Below are 21,309 nucleotides of genomic sequence, written 5' to 3'. Positions count from 1 at the left end.
TGGAGGTCTCTTGTGTTAGCAGTGTCACCTGCTGGCCAACAAGGATGAGAGGACAGACAACCCCTAACCCTAACCCCAAACCCTAACCCTAACCCATCACAGACAACAAACCATCATATCATGTTTCATGAAGATGAGTTGTTTTATTCATTTATTAAATTGAGTCACACTGTATGAGTTGGTTTACATCTTTTTGTATCAATACTCTCTCTCTCTTTTAGCTTTGTCTCCACCAACTCCTGAGAAACACATCTGGCTCTTTAGCCGCTGCTGCAGCTGGAGACTGAATCAACACAGTTAAAATTAAAACCAAAACAACGAGACGAAAGACGCTAAGGATAGACTGACAGTGACAACTGACCCGGACTGTGGTTGCTATAGAAACTAATTAGCTACAGCTGAGCTAACGTTATTCACCGTAGTTCTAAAGGGGACTACTTTTTGAGGGAGATGAACTCAAACAGAGTATACATTTAATAAGCATGCAATACGAATAAGAAAAAGCATAATTATTAAAGTATTTGAATTGTTTTATTATGTTGGCAAGCAAGAAGTAGAACAAACGGGATAATCACCTCAAGGCAGGGCAATAAACAGTTTGATATGCCCGGCTTGTGGAAGGTTAAGCTGTCCACAAGCTGGGCATATCAAACTGTTTATTGCCCTGCCTTGAGGTGATTATCCCTTACATATATCACGTTCTCACGGACAACTGACATCCTGCGCTGTACAGTTAATAAACATCTATTATCTATCATTGCTAAAAAGCTAATTGCACAAGTAAAAAAATTAATTACAACATTAATAGTTATCTTGAATCCCTGATTTATAAAACAAAAGCAGAATCATGTAGAAACATGATAAATTATTTAGGTTGTATAAGGCACAGATACACATGTAACCCCACAGTGCTCCCAGTCTCCCGCTTTGCATACTTTTACTTTCTTGACAGTTATACAATCTCTTACAGGTGATTCATTATCGTTACAATCTGATACTTCTGATACTTGATGATAGATCATTTCAGCATCTTTTTGGGAGTATATCAACAAAAACAGATATTGGTAGTACTATTTTTCAGCACTGATTTTTCAGCTTCCACCTTCTCCTTAACACAGAAACGTAAAGACAAAAACATTTTCCCTGCTGCTTGCGTTGTTTCCAAAATACACTCTAGTTATAATGGACAAGTGTCAATCATAACTGGACTTTGTTACTTGATATGATTTGAGGTTGTACAATTTAAATGTCTTTTTGTTAGCCCTTGTGTTCATTTATTATATTTCTAAAGAACTAAAAAGTAATAGTCCCATAATAAAGATTATTTTAATATATGTATATGTATTTATATATTAATTTATGCAGTCATTGACAAAGTAAAGAAGAAATATGTAGGTTTAAACTGTATGAAGAAGTCTGAAAAGTACAGTACATGCTGCAGAGTACAGCTACCTTTAATTGTATTCCTACTACTATAAACCCATTTTAATAACACTTTTAACCATGTTTGTGTCCGGTGTTCTGCACAGAGCGGACCCATGCTTTTGTTACAGATGAGACAAGTAGAAAGTCCAAAACATCATATGTTCATTTCAGGAAAAATAAAAAAAATATTTCATGTTTATCCAGTAAAATATACAGAAGCCCTGAAAGGCAAGGTAAAAAAGAATCTGCGGGCAATGTTGGCCAAAACCTTACAAAGTTTATCTCCTAGGTACAAGATAATATCTGCTACGTAGAAGATAACATGTCCCTAATAGGAGATACAGGTTAGGTTAGGGTTTTCACCTTGCCTTTCAGGGCTTGGGTAAGAAAATAACTTAGGATGTACTTATATCTTTTAACTTATATCTGACTGAATTGTGTCAGATCTAAGTAATGTGTGACTCTAAAAGTGAGGTGAAATTATAGCCTACTTGCTACTTACTAAGGATCAGCCTTGTCTATCCCAGTTTTTAACGTCAAATGGTTAAAAAACAAAGTTCATGTATGCAGCTGATGACCAGGGCAGCCAAATACATTTTTTTTTTTCCCAGAGGCACACTTGAAAGTGCAGTTACAGTAGAAGAAATCCTTGCCAATCATCTGCAAGATGGCGGCTAATGCTGCACAAACAAAAAAGAAACCCAGAAATGTAATTATTCTCTTCATTAATAACCATTTAAATGTCGATTCAACGTATTATAGATGTTTTCGGAGGTGTAAGTGCCACCGCCCTTGTCAGTCATGTAATACACGGAGAGTTTGAGCCAGGCTAAAAGCTGTTAATGTCACTTTAATATGTTTATTAAGTTTTTGATATATTTTCAGGCGACAAAGTAACCATTTAGATTCCCAATATGTGGTTAGTTTATCCAAATAACAGCAAAATTTGCTGCAACATTCTCAGAGATGAAAACCACCTGAGGGCCGGGCCGGGTTCGGACAGATATTTAGAAATTATTTTCAGGTTCGGGTTGGGCTCGGTCACATCATCACGATAAGGCATTGAATTGATTGATGATTTAAAACAGCTTATTTTAGCCTAAACTTTTGAGGGATGGATTATGTAAATAGATCCCATGTTGCAGTTTAGTAGCCTATACAGTTTTCAAGGAAAATGGTATGAGTGATTTACATTTCAATAAGCTGCATTTGCCCGTGTTAATGTGCGCTTGTTGCCCCGTGTGCACTGATGTGCTCATCTGTTGACATTTCCGAATGCCTTCCTACAGTTTAATAAAAGCTTTCCACATAAACAAACGTACATTTGTCATTAGTATGAGAAAAAAATTAGATTTTAACTGTGTCAGGCTCGGGTCGGGCTCGGACATAAATATCTTAATGCCTGTCGGGCTTGGGTCGGGTTCGGTTACTGCTCGGACAGAAAAATGCGGCCCGGTCTGCACTCTAACACGGCTGGCCGCATAGGGAGGATGGGTGGGCGTTAAAACACAGGACTTTCAAGCCAGAGAGATATCGCTTCCCGGGGGAAACTATAGACTTTCACCCAGGAAATGCGTGTTCCTTGTGAGTGTTTAAAATGTTTCCTAATCTTAACTAGTTGTTTTGGTGCCTAATCTTAATTTTCGTCGTGGCAAAATTATCATATTTTGTGGACTAAATTTAACCATAATCTCCACCGAAACGTGCCCTGGTTCAAAGTCACCTTTTTCGGTTAATGGATCTACTAACTGCCACTGATACGGCCGAGCTGTGACGGAGGTCCGCAGCCAACGTTGTGAAGCTCTCTAGTGGCTTAAACAACTAGCAACTGCTGCTCGGCATCATGGAGCTGGTAGCCAGCAGGCGTCACGTGACCACCCGGATTCACATGACCAGCCGCCGGTCTCCTAATTTCTAGGATATCATGCGTTTTGGTGTGCATACATTTTCGTACGATATCATACGGACCAGTTCATGAGAGAATGCGTTGACTGATGATCCCAAACGGAATCTGCTATTTTTTTTTTTTTTTTCAGCTTTTTTTAGTTTTCAGCAGACTTTAGCTGACAGTTTTTTTGTTTGGGGTGGAGATGTGTTAACATTCTGAGTTTAATTGCGGAAATTAATTCTGCGGAAAATTCTGCGGAACATTCTGCGGAAAATTCTGCGCGTAAATTCTGTGTCCGCAGATTTGGTGTGGCACTGCTGATGAAATATCAGGGTCTTAAAGCGTTGTTGCATTTCATAGGGGAAGATTTTAACCACTACCCGTTGTAACCCTGTTCCAAGTTGCAAGTAAAAAAAAAAGGGGGAATTGAAAACAAGGGCTAGGGGTAAACATATGAAATGGGCTTATATGAAATGGGCTTATACCCATACTGCTGTCTCAGTGTGGTTTGGCGGTGCTGGCACCAGTTCCCATCTCTTTCTCACAGATAAAGGACCAGTACATAGTGCAGGGGGCGTCGTACCAGCTCCGAATCGCCACTCGCTCCAGTACACGTGTTTTCACAATGTAGCCACAGTCCTCGTTGATGTGGTTGTTAGGCTCGCCGACCTCCCAAAAACTGCAGTTAGTAGAGAGAAACAATCAAACAGAGTTTAGTTTATGTAATTGGATTGTGAATTTGTCTGTGGTAAAGACCGGGGTTAAGACTGGACAGTCATTGGCTTCTTCCAATCCCTTTTTCGAACGGGTCTAGGGTTATTGGAATTTTGTTTTTAATTTTTTTGTGATTCGTTTATACATATTTTTTTTTCTTTAAATGGTTCGAAATAAAGATTTTATCCATTTATTTATTAAAGCAAGATAAATACCACTTTGGACAACAAATACGTTTAAAGTCATCAATAAACTATACTACTAAAAGTACTTCAATACTGAAATAATGTTCATATCAGATCATTAAGCAGAAAATCAGTCTGGAGATCAACATAAAAGTTGCAGATAGCATAAAAAGTGGTTAAGGGGTTCAAGGATAAAGGTTTACTATTACAATAAATGTGAAATCACCCAGAAATCATCTGAGCAGAGCCAGAACAACATGAGGAAAAAAATAAGAAACATCTCAGCAGGAAAAGAGGAAGGGAAGGAATGTAGGGGGCAAAAGAGGAATGTCAAAAAGTTAGTCACTTTTCAAAAAGAGGAAGAGATGTCAGATGATTATTAGAAAATCTGCTGAGCACAAGGTAGGAAAGGAACTTTGGAGAGAGAAAAAAAAACACACTGAGGACAAAACATTAAGACCAGCCAAATGAAAACAAGATGTATCTTTCCACAGTCCCTTCAGGCGCTGATGAGGTCAGAGGTCAGAGGTTAGGGTCACCTGCAGCGCAGCGCTCTGCAGCAGTTTAACAGCAGTTACATAACGCTGCTCAGAGCTGCTGTATGCAGCAAGAGCAGGCGGATATAATCCTGCCAGCTGTTTTCTCACGTCTGGAACATCTGTCCTTATCATTGTTTTTGTACTTAACAATACTCCATTTAAATAAGGACAATATATTAATGTTACTACAACAAACTTTTGATTGACCTGTCTGCGTTTTATTGTTTATGTATTACTTTTTAATTTGAGTTGTGCATTGTCTTTTTAATGTGTATCGTCTTGTACATTTTATGCAAAGCATTTTGTGATTTGTATCTGAGAAAAGCGCTCTAAAAATAAATTGTAGGCCTACTTACTTACTTTACTTATTTACTTACTTACTTACTTACTTACTAAAATTCATGTTGATACAATTGGAAAGTAGAAGGGCACTCGGAGAGCGCAGACATCCGCGAAGGCCTTATATCGCAATGTTCAAAGAAAGTGAAAAATAATTTGTGTATTTGCTATGAAAATGAATGGGTTCTTCCTTGGCCCATGCTGCACCCTTCCACCAAGTTTCAAGAAAATTAGGCAAGTAGTTATTCCGTAATCCTGCTGACAGACAGACAGACCAACAAAAAAGCCAACCATAACATAACCTCCTCAAAATAGGTAGAAATTCAATATGCAATTTTCCGGTGGCCACAGGTAATGTGTCTTCAAGTAGCTTTTTGTCCAACCAACAGTCCAAAACCCCTAAATATTCAGTTTACAATGAATATACCAGCGAAAAGCAGGCTGACGGTCATTGAGAAAGGGGAGGATGTGCTATAGTTTAAATTTAGGGATACAGTGCACATTTCCAGACAGTTTATACTGGAAAATATTCATAGTGTTGCTCTCGGGTGTTCACATGAAAAGTGACTGAAATAGTTGCGCCAAGAATGGAAAAAAGAGCTGAGAGAGAAGTTTAAACTCCTTTCTCTACACAATCACAGTGTAGAGTTGGTGTGAGTGTTGGATCGTCGGTTTAAGAAATTTGCAGAAAGTAGTAGAGTATACTGGCCCCTTGACAATGGCATCCCTCGCGTCATGCTACTAGTGTGGCTTAAAATAAGGATCACCTTCTAAAGATGTATACTTTGCCAGGGAATCCCGAAACCATTTTTTTTGGAGTCCAGGGACTTCACTTCCTTTTTTTGGTTACTTCCGAATGAAAATCTTATGCACCCCACGGATGACTTTCCAGTGAAAAAGGAAGTATTGGTTTAAAGTTTGCGCTTAATAATGTTTATTTGCCTCGTCTACTTCCCCTCTTTCCCCCCCTCTTTTTTTTCTCTGCTGGCTGCATCTTCCCTGTGGCCACATCACTTTTTATTTGGCTAACAACCGTCACTGTGCAGCTTGCAGGCCAAAACCTGTGCCAAAGTCTGTAGGTATGCGAGAGGTCAATGTTCAACGGAGGCCCAATGGTCAGTCAATCTGTGTTTGTCCAAGTATGTGTCACCAACAGTCTGGCGCTAGAGGAGTGAACCTGCAGAAATGTACTATTTATCATATTGAAGCTCTTAACTAGATTTTCTGAGTCTCCATATTTTGCAAGGCTACATTACATGTTCTGTCTTGTCTTTTTTAATATCTGGTCAAGTTCTTCATATTAAATAATGAGTGAGAAACCTTTGTTTATTGTATTTATGTATGTTTTGCAGCCCAAATTGAATTTTGGGTATTGTTTTCATGTCTCCTCCTTATGTTTATCTTGTTAAGATGAATATTTGCATACCTTTTTTAGTAATTTTTCATTCTAGAAGGTGCAAAGTTTCTCTAGTCGCCTCTCCAGTCGCCTCTGTCAGCTCCACAAAATGTATGCAAAATTGTCTATTTTTTTTTTTTTTTTTTTTTTACAAATATAAGTTGTGCTATGTTGCTGTATATGTGGTTAGCATTGGGCGGCGATGGCATGTGGCTATGAGTCTGTCATCAGGATCGGGAAAGGAACTTGTTGACTTTGCTAGCCTGGGCTGGCTAGCCAGTTGGCTCAAGTTTTCTGGTGTAAACATCAAAGTAAACACAGAGGAAAAGATGGAGAAGATGAGCTCAAGCAGAGCCCGTCTACGTAGAGCGTGTTCACTCCCTATTAAGCCCGACTGTACTGAATTTGGTTGCACCAGAGTTCCACTGGGGGTGATCGCGGTCCGGTTCAAAATGAATGGGACTCTATGGAGCTAGACGGCTAAATCTATCTCTTTCGCCTGATTGCCGTTGAGAAATCTCAGATTTAATTGTAGTTTTTGCAAGTTCAACATGGATTAAAGGTCGAAAGTTGAATGAACGAGTACTTATGTCCTTTTGATTTCTTACAGGTTGAGTCGTTGTTGCCCATAACACGCTAGTATTTTGCTAATGAATGCTGATTGGTCAGTGAAGGACTGATTACGACCAGAGATCCCGCTTGATGGCATCCGAAGCGGAACCAGAATGTCAGAGTGAATATTTCGGCGTGGTCTTTACAACATTAGCAAACCTCTTTCTAGCACGTGTATTGACAGGGAGAACCTGACCTGTCAGCTGTGTTGTCGATGCCTCGTGAGAAAAAAGGAAGCGACTCAGAATTTGGCGTAAAGCAGTACCTCTGGCCGTACGATGTGTATGACGTCATTGACATTTTAAAAGGCTTTTTAGAACAAAAAAGCGACTTTAAAAAAGTCTAACACCCAGCAGTGTGTATTTTCTTAGCCTCCCCTTTCGAATGCAATGTTCAAATTACTAGACAAAAATTATATCCTGGACTTTGAGGGGTATAGCTCCATAACCACCATTCATTCTGCACTCGCCTGTGAGTGCCCTCATATGGAACGAGAGTGGAACTGCAACCAGTTCGGCCGGAAGTATCCAGAGAGTGGAAGTTCTTCCCTTATTAGAAATTATCTGGCTAGCAAGACGATCTCCAAGGACATGCCATGACTATGAGTCGCTCATCGGGATAGGGAAATCAACTCACCAGCCTCCTGCTGACTCTGTTGCCTGACTAAGTTTTCAAAAGTAAACATCAGAGTAAACACAGAGGAAAAGGTGAAGATGGGGAGGACAGTCTCAGAAGAAGAAGTGGACTTACCCTCCAACCAGCGGGGTGCCATCCACCCATTTCCATTTATCCTCTGTGTGCTCGTCAGTGATCCCAAACCAGAAGGCATTCCAGTGGCCTCTGGGAAGAAGATCCCACAGAAATGTCTGAGAGGAACGCACGCACACACACGTACGCACGCACGCACGCACACACGCACGCACGGACGCACGCACACACACACACACACACACACACACACACACACACACACACACACACACACACACACACACACACACACACAGGAAATGTTGAAGTATATATAAGGCTCCCATTCATCACTGATGGTTTTTGTGCAGCACAGAGACAGCTCAATGCCTGACCTTTGAATAAATGTCAGATATAATGCTCATTTTCAGGTTCATACTTGTACTTTGGGTTTCTGCTCGAACATGTTAACATGGTTTAAACAACATATTTCTGAAGCGGCTGAGAGCCACAGACAGGGTAGGGAGGTACGAACAGATTGTTGATTTTTGTGTTTTCATTTGGTTTGTTGATTGTAAGACATGTATAGAATAACACCAGCCTTTAACAGTTAACGTCCAATGCCATTTGTGGTTTATCTTGTAAGTGACAAATAGATTCATTTCTTTGAGGTAATAAAATGTGTTTTTTTCACAATGTATCAACTTTTAAGTTTGGTAATAAGTAAATAAAGTGAGTGAAGTAACCTTCCCTGATACAATTGCAAAAAAAAAAAACGGTGTTGCTGAGCTCAGTAGAAAATGAAGATGCTCTGCCTGATAAAACACTTTTGTTCTGTAGAAGACTTACTCAAAGTAAACTCCAACGGACACAAAATCTTAATGGCGTTCCACACAACAAAATGGCAGCATTGTGATCATCACGTTGCAACCAGGCAGCTGTACCTGCTCCTCTGCCGTGTGGATGATGGCCAGGTGAGCTCCTTGGCTCTGGCAGTACGACTGGCTCTCGGGCCAATCTCTTGTGGTTCTGGAGATGAAGTAACAGCTGTCGTTGAAGAGATACCAGTCCACGGGGCACACGATAGGGGCCTTCGTCATAGGTTTGATCACATTGGGAGCTGATGGCACACAGAAAGAGAGATTGGGCAAATGGGAGGCAGAGCAGTAACATCTCAAAATCACACTTTACTCTCAAACAGTAACAGTAGCTCTACTGTAGGGGCTAAACGTTGACATGTATGGTACCAAAAGACCCAAAATACAAATATGGAGATGTTTACCTTTCGTGGTCATCTTGGTAGCCAGTTTGGCCAGCAGCTCGTCTTTCTCTTGCTGAAGCTGGTTTTTCTCTTGCTGCAGTTTGCTGATGGAGGCAGTCAGAGCCGACATGTTTACGTCCTGCCGCTGCATCTCGGACGTCCCTTCAACACCGCTCTGAGTTTTGTTCTTATCTGTGGAACACAAGAAGCAATGGTCCACTAAATGAAAATATATAGTAAACTTTAATAATCAACTTGAAAATGATTTAAGAAGAACATCTTGAGACAAAAACAGTAATTTTACCTTTCAGAACACGGGAGTAGCATGTATACAACTGTCTCGATTGGTTAGTTAGTTTGTTATTTGTGTGACTTTGGTGTTTTAAAGGGTTAGTTTGGATTGGACCAAAGTCACACAATAACACAACTGAAGTAATAGACAACGGCTTCAGTTCCTCTTCGTAAAGGGCTGTCTGACAGCAAGTTATAACGTACATTTAAACTGGTAGAGATTTTTTTATACATACGTTTAGCTGCTGCTAATGCTGCTGCAGCAGAAAATTGCTTAGCATTCGTGTGTGTACTCCTGAATGCTTTTTAGGTGTGGAAATATGAGGCTATACAGACTTAACCATGCACCTTTATTACATTTGCAACCTGAAAGATGAGAAAAAAATGAATGATGGATAATAATCAAAGCAAGGTGAATTTTGTAAATGAAATGTGTTTTCATGCAGGACAGGATGGAACAAAACTGCAAACAGAATAAAAAAGATCTAGAATAATGCACTCACTGTTCATCATCACATCATTTGCACTGAATTGCACTTTTCACTGAAAAGAATTGCATTTCTTAGATAATGAAATGTATTGTCAAATCATGATAATTATCTAAATAAACAAAAGTATAATTTTATTTCTTTGTCCCATCTTCAAACCTAAGTGTGTTTATGCATTTACAGCCTAATGATCACATTTAAAAACACTTCAAATCTTCACTTTAAACTTATGACTATACTTATGACTCAGCTGGCAGAAAGAAGTTCAGCTAACGAGCTCATTAAAAGCAGCTTGTCAGCCTTCTGACTGTGTGGATGTTTCAACATAAGCACAAACCCACATACCAAATATGTATAAAATTTGGCATACTATTGGGAAACATGCCTGAAAATTCAGTGTTGCAAAGCTTAGACCACTGGATCCTCTTTTTTCTGACCTAAAACTGTTCATTCAGCAATTTTTTATTCACTTCACATTTATTATGTTATTTATGTCTGTGCCTCAGTTTTGACAGCATGCACTGATGATGAGGCACTTCGTGGTATTTATTATTTAACATCTTCCTGTTTAGTCTCACGAAATGTTCGCTGGTGCCTCCAGATGATCAATATTGTACAAATGTAATTAAAAAAAATTTTTTTAGGGCAAATATTTAGTGAATTCAAAAGAAAAACACAGTATCAGCTCATTTGCTCTAAAATTAAACACAATACACACATTCTTACAAGCTACATGTGGTCTGACTACTTTAACATACAAATGAATGTAGAATTTGTCTTCTATCTCGTTTGATAGTGTCTGTACTCACAGTGTGCGGTGACAGCTATGATTGAGATCAACAGGATGGCACACAGCGTAGCCAGGCAGAAGGTGACAAGGCGGTAGGGCCCTGGGCCGCTCGACCTGGGGATCATCATGACTGGAGATACTGGGTGAGCTGGAGGTGGCAAGGGGGAAAAGGTTGTTAAGATGAAGATAAGGAACCAAGTTTTTGGGTTACTACAAATTGATACGTTTAATGCTAAATAACCAAAATATGAAGTCATTTAAATGTAAATGTTACTCTGTTGCTCAATTCAAACCCATTTTTACAGTTAAAGTCCTTATACCATCACTAATGGGGCGCCACAGGGGACTATTCTCAGCCCATTACTATTTACGTTATATGCACATAACGTATATATAGATATACATCCTAATGTGTACTCCAATGTCTATTTCTAGGCAGATAATACAATGTATATACCTTGGACTCCTCCCCAACCCAGGCTCTAACTCATCTTTAGTCTGCCTTCATTTATTTTTATGTTGATGGACTAATCGATTAGTCAACTATTCGCTGCAGCTCTATGCTGAAGTATATGATATTATATCATATTATATAACACAACTACTTAGCAATCTAGCTTAATAGCACATTGTCTATTCAACATTTTATTCAAAAATGTATAATGAAATGAGACTTTCTGTGTAGAATTAAAAGATGTCTGTCTCAACCGTGAAACTATACCAACAAGACAAATTTTCCCTCGGGGAGCAACAAGTTAAAGTTGAAGTTCCTGTCTGCATTCGATTAAGGAGATATTTTCTACTATCCCCATCATAACTTCAGCAGCTAAGCCCTGTTTATCATCGTGCATTACATTTTATCACAATTGTTTTGAATTCCTTTCAAAAGCCAATAGTCAGCTTTGATCAATAAATCTGAAATAAAGGGGAACCATTTAACCTTTCACCCATATAAACATCCTTAATTGATGGTATTTTCCTCTGTTGTTAGATTCTTATTTTACACTAATTCAAATGCTAACATTAGAATATTAACATGCTCAAGACAAGGTAACTGATAATTATGAGGTGTTATGTTTACCATCTCTGTTTAGCGCATCATCTTGTTAGCATTTGCACTGAAACAGTTAAAAAATGGACTTATTGGTGGTGCTAGAGCAAAAGATGGATTGTCAAATGATTCATCCTCCAGGGACCATGAATGTGATGATTCTGTGACATGTTGTAGCCTAAACCACCATACCTTAAGCCTGTCAATCTTGATTCATTCTATATTTTGCACCACCATGGTTGTTTTGGTTTTACTGTACGTTGTAAAGCAACTTTTATTTTTAAAAGTGCTCTGTAAGAACAATTAGTTGATTAATTCATCAACAGAATAATAAAAAAAAACAGTTGATAATGAATTAGCAAATATAAAAAAAACAATTCATAGTTCAGCTTCTAAATTGTGAGGATTTGCTGCTTTTCTTTGTAGTAAACCTTTTTGTATTTGTTTTAAGATGTCATGAAGGGCTTTAGGACTTAATTTTCTGACATTCAATAGAGTAAAAACTTAATTGATAAATAGAGAAAATAATCTTGAGATTAATTGATAATAACAAAACTATAATTATTAGCAGCCATAATATTTATTATTGTAATAAACAAGGGGCCTAATAAAACATGAAAAATATTCTTTATTGCAACACAAATATTTATTCTATTCTACACGATCCAAACAGTGTTGAACAGGGGCATTACAGGGATACAAAATGTCTGCAAAACTGGGCTTGTTCAGACAAGTCACAGTGTCTCCTGGATGGATCAATTTATGATAAACTTATTTGACCTCTTCCCCCGGACTGTGTGGATGTGTATATACTGTGATTGATTGACATCTTCTTGTTTGCTTAGTTTCACCTGTTAGGACAAAACAATGCAGCATGCAGTAGGCCATAGGTGTATGCAAGATATTCCTGCATACAGCCACATAGAGAGAGAGGCATTCTATCCAGATTTTATACCACATTACCACTGGAAAATGATGTATAATTTTGCCCTTTTGACTTATTTTAAGAAGTGTCTTTTGGAGCCTACACGTAAAGATGTGTCACAAGCTTTTAAGTTTATTTTTTATTAAGTTTTGCCATAGGTGTTATACAAATAATTACAAAACCCACAAACCTTACATAACCCAAATGAGTGTAAGAGATATGTATCATACAGTATACAAAGACTGACATTATGGATACATTTTGTATATTTTTTAAAGAGACTAAAAGAACATGAACTCAAATATTAAGTTACAATGAGACTGTAAAAAGCAAGTGCTTTTAATTCCTCCATGAAAATGCAGCAGTTGGATCAGAGACTTGAAGTTGTATTGTTTGGTGAGTCCTTACCACCGAGTCCCACATCTGGTCTGCGGTTCTGGTCGTCATATGCTCCCTCATCGTCTATCAGTTTGGAGTACATTCCCTCACAGGCCAGGGAGTTCCCGTTGGTCGACATTACCGCAATGTTAGAAAGATAAAGTATTGAAATTAAATGTTTAAAAAGTTTCAGCGCAGAGTGAAAGCGAGAAACAAACTCCCAGTCAAGGTCTGACTCAGTCCCCTGAGCTGCTCTCCCTGTATCAACAGTTTATATCGTCCCTGGTTTAAACACACTGGAGTCAAGCACCAAGGAGCAAGTCAAATGCATTTCCGTTATATGTTTCAAAATAAAAGCCCTAATAATGCACAGGTACTGCACAAGTTTAGTTCACTACAGTAAAAGTAGTAAAATCACAGTAAAAGTAAAAATGTCTTACATTCAAAATGTTTCATAAGTAAAAGTACAGAAGTATTAACAACACGATGTTCAAATATTTAAAGTAAGAGTAGGCTACTCATTTTGCAGGTATAAATGCATGGCCCCTATCAGTGTCATATTATTAGCCCATATATTTATATTGGATAAAATACTGGACTAGAAGTAGAAGTACATTCCCAGGATAATTGCCTGACATGCGCCTGATTCTGTGTGTTTTTGTTCGCTTCAGTTAAGCAACAACAAACTTCTAGCTAGCAAGTTATATGCTGAAAATGGCAAAATTTTAAGAAAATTTATATCGTGGAACAAGACAGGCCTACTTGGTATTTTGTAAAAATTTACAAAGACTGTTTATGCCATTTATCATCTGGTTTTGGGACCAATCGGTGGGTTTGCTGTGGACAAAGTACACATGGCGATATATAGGTAAGAGCAAATTATGTTTAACCATGTATCCATCTAATTTAAATAACTCACGCGACTGTATTGTGTGAACACTAGACTTCATTTAATATTGTATGTGGCGTTTTCTTTTGCGTGGTGCAAATGTACACTGCACAAGACAATTGAAATTGGTTCTAAGAAATGCAAACAACCCAAAGCATTTTTTCTCCTATCCCAGAGTACATCAATGGTGTAGCCAAACCTTACTCCACAGCTCTGTGGAGAAAGACGTTGTTAAAAAAAAGGTTGTTAAAAACAATGTATACCATGAAAGAATTGTTTCCATTTTGTTGGTTACACCCAAATATAAAAAAAAATGTCCCCCCTGAAGAGCATTTCGCAAAATTCTCAATTTAGATGTTGATGGGGAAATGAGTTACTGTGCACCACAAGGCAAAATAAACAGTCCCCCCACTATTATTTTATAAAACCAATAACAAATACAAATATCCACACACAAACTTTAAAAAATATATGAAACAGCATAAAAGAAAATGTTATTTCCCACCATTCATTGTCAAAGTGAGTATTACCCAATGGCAAAAAACAGAAAATCTCTACTTGACTTACTCAATTTGAGACTATTATTATGAAGGCAAACTGTACATTTTCTGTACTTGTGGTGTGCTTGAAGTCACTCTCTTGTGCCACATTATTTACCCAGACATCTGCCGTTCTGACCTTTTAGAGGATTTATGGGAACATATGTAACACTTTCCAGTGTGTGTGTCATGTTGTGTTTCCTTCTCTCAGGGCTTGTTCAGACAAGTCAGTGTCTCCTGGATGGATCAATTTATGATAAACTTATGACTTCTTCCCCCGGACTGTGTGGATGTGTATATACTGTGATTGATTGACATCTTGTTTACTTAATTTCACCTGTTAGGACAAAACAATGCAGCATGCAGTAGGCCATACGTGTATGCAAGATATTCCTGCATACAGCCACATAGAGAGAGAGAGACACACACACACTATCCAGATTTTATGCCACACTACCACTGGAAAATGATGTATAATGTTGCCCTTTTGACTTATTTTAAAAAGTGTCTTTTGGAGCCTACACGTAAAGATGTGTCACAATCTTTTAAGTTTATTTTTTATTAAGTTTTGCCATAGGTGTTATACAAATAATTACATAACCCAAATGAGTGTAAGAGATATGTATCTAATACAGTATACAAAGACTAATTACATAAGCAGAGCTTATGAACACAAAGAACATAAAATATATATATAAAGACATTTCACTAAACGCTACAGGGTACAGTTTACAATGGGGGTGGGGGGAGGTGTGTGTGTGTGTGTGTGTGTGTGTGTGTGTGTGTGTGTGTGTGTATGAATAGGCGTGTTCATGTGTGTAAGTGTATGTGTAAAGAGGGGCTGACAACGCCACCTAGGTTTTTTTGCTTGAGGCCTAGTACCTCTTAGATAAAAGATTAAAAACAGGTTCTTTGTACCGGGGGAGAGCAGTTAAAAAGGTGTATTTAAAACCAGTGAATAAAACCCAGTTTTGAGGAACAACAATTTATTATTAAAAAAAAAAGAAAAAAAAAAAGCATAAAACAATTAAAATTCCTCTTTTAAAAGAATTTATAAAAAAAAAAAAAAAAAACACACGAACAACTAAAATCAAACTAAAACAATGGCACAGCAGAGAGGAGTCGGAGATTAAAATGTTAGTTAAAATGCTATTAAACAATTCTGGGAAAAGATTACAGGACTCCTTTCCACCTTCCTTGGCTGCTGCATCACAACTTCCCCATCTCTCTGTCTGCTTGGAGATACCTCCACAATCAACCTGAAGCTTTTAAGTTTCTGACGTTGGTTCCCATGTTGCTCTTCCTTCATTCAACACCCCGTAAATAAGGCTTGTCACGTCTTGCCTTTTTTCACAAAAGGCTGCATTGGTTCTCACAAGGGTGTGTAATGTCCCCTCTGATATTATTATTATACACCAAACAGCTACAGCTATCAGCCCAAGAGGTATTTTATTACATATGCTAATGATGCAATCTTAGGGCAACAAGGAGCACTGCCTCTTTCTGATGTCCGGGAATGTTCTGATGTCAGGGAAAGAGCTTGACAGTTTCTGACACTTTTTTATCTGTTAAAAAGGAGTATATACTGTATGCAGGAGTAGAGTCATTTACCTTGACAAGTACCATGCAATGAACCATTCAGAAAGCCTCAATCATTCTAATTACCTTGTCTCTACTTGCAGATCCAGTGTCAAATGTGACCATCAGGGCCAACATGTCTGAGAGAGTTTAACAGCACTGTGGTTCTCACCTGCTTTGCCAAGGGCTCATTCCTCAAATTCTCCTGGACCACCGGCACTGCAGTCGCACAGCTAACGACAAGCGACCCGTTAACAAAGAGGTGAGACTCCATGTGTGATTCACACCAGATTTAAATTTGGATTGAACCAAAGAAGTATTTTGGGCTCTTTTTATCACATCATTTTCCTAATTAGTATCTAAATAATTCAACCTCCTGTGTTGTTTTTCTATTACTTGTTCCAATAATTTGTCTTGTGCATTTTCCATCATTTTCACTGCAGGAGGCCACATCCAGTGTGCTGACGATCAGAGGTATTGTGAGTTCAGACCTGGTCGGTCTCTCATACTGCACAGCTGCCAAGCAGCTGGAGGTGGAAAAGAGAGCTCCCTTCAACCTTACTATCATCTGTGAGTTCTGCAACTGTAGCAGTTCTTCTTATGATGATAGATAAAAGACCTAAAAGTTCAGATACTTTAATGTAACATGACTCACATAAAAGCTGAAATTCCTTACTATACTGTAAACCGTATGTGTAAACGTGAATAAATAGCTGACTTATACACATCGCAACTTAAAATGAACTTCTGTTTACTGACTTCCAGTTGTTTGTATTCCAACCCAGTCTTACGGCAATTCGTGAAATGGTCACATTATTTTTACTATTGATTCGTGTACACGGACACTTTTATGTCGATTTTTTTCGTGGTGGTGAGCATGAATTATAATCTAATGTATTTCAATGGGAAGCATATTTCGTGATCACAGCACGACTACGGTAGCGAGTAGTATGAAAAGCCGAAAACAACACAGGACTTTCACCCCAGAGACCGCGGATTGTGTCCCGGCGTGTGACGTGTCCTTTCCCCGTTCTTCTTTTCCTAAACTCAACCTCTGTATAGATGCTTCCCATTACGTGCTGAGCAACACGAAAAAAAACAAGATGAACGTGTCCGTGTACACAAATCAATAGACAAAAAATAACGTGACCATTTCACGAACTGTCATGCTGTGTTGTGTATTCTCACCTTGCTGCAGTGACTGAAGTGTACTCCGTGAAACACTGACTTTCAGCCTGGCATTAAGATGGTGTTAAATATGTTATAGCTTTAAAGCTTTTAGTTTTTTGTTGTTGCACCTCCCTGTTTCTGGATGTTGTTTATAATTAGTTGGCTTTGTACACTGTATTGTTATTAAAAATGATCAGGAATTCAAGTTTTAAAAAGTCTGTGCATTCCAAGAAAGCTTAATTAGTGAATTAGATGAAAAAAATTGAATTGAGAGGCAAAGAAGATAACAGTTTTTAGTGTATTTGCTGTGTTTATTTCACTGTTATTTAGAAAAAAAGGCCATTAAATAAAAAAAAATGGCCACAGTGTTCTGATCTATCCAAGAAGATTTAACCCAACTGAGACTTTGATAAGTTAACAAAAACTAAAACCTTGAATTAAAGCATATGAAAAACTAAGAAAGAAATCAGTGAATAGCTGATAGAAATCAAGTACCCACACAACAAGGTCTGGTCTTTTAGAAAGGTTAATTCCCCAAACTGTTGTCAGCAGTGCTTCCCTTAAACGTGCAATGTCACTTTTGGACCAGAAGATGTCACCATTAAATAAAGTATTCAACTTTGAAACTCCAGTGACTGCATGGCCCAAATGGGATTCATATGTGCAACAGATCACAGTTTTACTGTTACAGTAACTAAAATCTGAAGATTATTTTGGTTTCCTTTTTCAGTTCCTACAAACCCATCTGTACCAACACTTCCAACACAGCCTGGTAGGTTGAAAACTTTATTTTTGTAATCAGATATACAACAATAATACAACCTCCTCAGGAGTAATTTAAAAAGTTGGCATGTGCAATTGAAGCAAGATAAATACAATCAAGTAGAAAAATGATATAAATTAAAAAATGTAATTTGTGACGGACCAAAACAAAACTACTTCCCATCAATGTGTTGCAGCAGCAAACCCCTCCAACCTTTTTAATTTAGTAGCCTTAATATTACCTGTATCATAACTGTAACTGAGAAATAATCATTTTCAAATCCAACATTTATTCGTCTTCTCATGTCTGGTCATGTTTCTTTTTCTGGTGGTAATCTTGTTATTTAAAGAAAATCGGCCAGTGAACCCACTGTTTGCTATGTTAATTAGGTGAAATAGTCTCTGAAAGAAGATAAAAAAACTTGTATTTACGAAACTACATATTTGTAGTATATAAGAAACTACAAATATGTGCGTGTGTAATAAAGGTTAATAATGAAACAAGAATTAGAAAAAGAAATGTAAAGAATAAAAGTTAAATGACAGAAAGTTATAAATAGGTATTGAAATGCTAAAGTGTGTAATGGCCTGGTGTGTCCAGAAAGTGGGCTGTGCAATCTTCCACAATATATAGATGTTAAATGTGTTACATTTGTAAGTCTAAAAACCTTCAAAAAATGTACACGCTCAAGTGCAAATATGTAAACATGCAGGATCCACAGATTAATAATTCTGGATTCAATTAATTAATTGTATTGGCATTTCAAATTTACAGTTCATCTTGCTTCAATAAATCCAACACTTCCATTGTTTTTAAGATCTAAGATGACATGGCAGTTTGATGACAAGGTCCCATGTTTTTGCAGGAACAGAGAGCGCCGTTTGGTCAGTCACTTAAAAAAAATGTCTCTAGAAATTTAAAACACATCAACATTCAATCAAAGAGAAATCACAGAAATTTACAGTCTTCTCATTTTACATATATTTACATATTTTTTTCTAAAATGAATATCCCAAAAAAATCTATATCACAATTTATATTTATATCACTATTTATACAAATGTTCTTTTCCTCCCATAGCACTACCAAAGGAGGAGGAAAAAAGTGGTGAAATAAGAACAGTGTCCTCCTATACCAACACCTCCCCATATACCACCACGTTCTTACATGCTACAATGTCCCCATAAACCACCACGTCCCCATAAACCACCACGTCCCCATATACCACCATGTCCTCACATACCACCATGTCCCCACATACCACCATGTCCCCATATACTAAGCTCGTATCAGTTGTTTCTTTCCTGTCCTGAGTTATGATTTTACAAGTACAACTTTAAAATAAACTCAGATTTAAACAATTACTGGATAGTAAATCAATGTCTTTTTGTCATCCTTGAGTGCCATGTATTACTAGAAATCTTCCCGTAATCCCTTACTATGTGATGTGGAAATGAGAAACAAAAATTTCAAGTGTTAGACATCCAATATTAGAGGATATCTAATATAAATGTCTATTTTCAAATCATAATGCACAAAAAAGGTAAGAAGTGAAATACTCTAAATATGTACTAAGGGATCATGCTAGAGAAAGGTCTCTGTCATGAAATCCACATACTAACTTCAACCATAATCTTATGTAATTTTGATAAAATGTTATCAATGTAAGAAAACTTTTTTGCACACCTCTTTTGTCGGGCAGGTGCGTAGGATATGATCAAAAGTAGCAGATCAAAAGCTTAGAGAAGAGTCCTGCACACTGACCATTATGCAAGCAATAATTTATTTAGAAAAATAGTGTGCAGGACTCTTCTCTAAGATAAAACTTTATCAAAATGATATTAGAGGTTATATGAGTATCTCTCCCGCTCCAGTAGTGGGTTAGTATTATTGTGTCTTAACAGTCTGAATCTCTTTAGTAACAATTATGTTCCAGTGTTCCAGAAGTTCAAACAGTAAAAGCCTCACAATCTCCATCTTATGTGTATTATTTTGAACTATTAAACTCTGAAAGTTTAGTAAAAGAGAGCCAGTTTTAACTTTTTATCTTTAGTACTGAAACCTGTCTGTTGTCATGGTTCAGCAGTGATGCCTGTCTGTTGCCATGGTTACTGAGCTCAGAGAGGGAAGTGAAACATTTTAAGAACAGTTTGCTCCAATCTGAGGAAGACCAGCAGAACTAGTAGCCTCCTCTGCTGCAGCCAAAAGGCTAGAGTTTAGTTGACCTCATATCAACTTTATTAATCTCTCTCTCTCTGCAGTGGGTCGAGCCGTCCCCACCCTGACGGTGCTGCCCCCCTCCAGTGAGGAGCTGCTGAAGGGGAAGGCCACGCTCATGTGCCTGGCCAACAAGGGCTTCCCCTCAGACTAGAGTCTGGCCTGGAAGGTGGACGGCAGCAGCAGCAGCAGCTGGGAGGAGAGCAGGAGCCCCGGGGTGCTGGAGAAGGACGGCAAATACAGCTGGAGCAGCACCCTGAGGCTCCCTGCAGACCAGTGGGAGAAGGTGGGCTCTGTGACCTGTGAGGCCACCCAGGGCTCCCAGACTCCACTCTCAGAGACACTGAGGAGAGACCAGTGTTCCCAGTCCTGACCTGACTCACTGGGACTCTGCTACTGGTTTCACTCTGATACTGATCTCAGTCTGCTCTCTGCAACTCTTTCTTTCTGTCTACAGATTCATCACAATTTGAAAGTTCATTTTGTGTTGCTTGCAGTAATGCTGATATTCTCTGTATGTTAAAACAACAAAGACAAATGTATCAACTTAATGTTGTCCAAGCTTATTGATACTAGAATGACTGCCGTCATGTGTTCCTTTCTTAAATGAACATATACAGTATCAATTAAATCCTGAGAGAGTTTATCTGTAGCATTTCCATTAGATGATTCTTTCAGAAAGAACTGATGAGATGATGTAATGCAGGTCCCATCTGCTCGGTGCAGCCTGACAGTGTTTAGCTGTGGTGTACTACAGCAGGTATGGAGCTGGTGGGAAAGGATGAAAGTCAAACTCTGGTCAGCACCACTGTTACTACTGTCCTTGACAAAGTCAATGTGAGAGAAAGTCAACAGATTCTTTGGGTTTTTCGTCATCTAATGTGTCTGATCTAAAGCAGGTAACAGGTAGATGGGAATTACCTTCTGTGCTGTGCACTTTGATACAGAAGTGGTTTTAGATCTTGTGGTAATCTGATCTCCTCAGTGCATAAGTTCATATCACATTAACGGTTTTAAATATATAAATCACTTTTGTGAGTTATCCCAAAAGTTTCGATAGGAACGTCGTCATTACAGTCTGCTGCAGCCAAAGACTGGAACTATCTGCAAAAAACACTAAAGCTGAAAAATGGTATCTTCATGTCAGCTTTTAACAACTCTGTTATGGACATTCTGGCTGA

The 21,309-nt window shown here is 38.2% G+C and overlaps 1 protein-coding gene and 1 long non-coding RNA gene across 2 annotated transcripts; one reads left to right on the top strand and one right to left on the bottom strand.

Annotated features, from left to right (window-relative positions):
• Nucleotides 1–1,849: 1,849 nt before the first annotated feature.
• On the top strand, nucleotides 1,850–20,653 carry LOC118493342. Its single transcript, XR_004895320.1, has 3 exons — nucleotides 1,850–1,864; nucleotides 7,634–7,638; nucleotides 20,173–20,653. It is a non-coding gene; the product is annotated as an uncharacterized LOC118493342 (long non-coding RNA).
• On the bottom strand, nucleotides 3,380–13,272 carry LOC116046417 (CD209 antigen-like protein E). The gene is made up of 6 exons (XM_031294782.2): nucleotides 13,003–13,272; nucleotides 10,638–10,766; nucleotides 9,071–9,241; nucleotides 8,733–8,908; nucleotides 7,849–7,964; nucleotides 3,380–3,992 (listed from the first exon to the last, which is right to left on the bottom strand). The coding sequence occupies exons 1-6, from the start codon at nucleotides 13,109–13,111 to the stop codon at nucleotides 3,812–3,814; spliced, it is 882 nt and encodes a 293-aa protein (XP_031150642.1). The 5' UTR covers nucleotides 13,112–13,272; the 3' UTR covers nucleotides 3,380–3,811.
• Nucleotides 20,654–21,309: the final 656 nt, after the last annotated feature.

The sequence above is a fragment of the Sander lucioperca genome, chromosome 16 (assembly GCF_008315115.2).
Source record: "Sander lucioperca isolate FBNREF2018 chromosome 16, SLUC_FBN_1.2, whole genome shotgun sequence".
Lineage (NCBI taxonomy): Eukaryota > Metazoa > Chordata > Actinopteri > Perciformes > Percidae > Sander > Sander lucioperca.
Note: the sequence above shows the minus strand (reverse complement) of the source record. Positions and strands in the feature narration are given on the sequence as shown.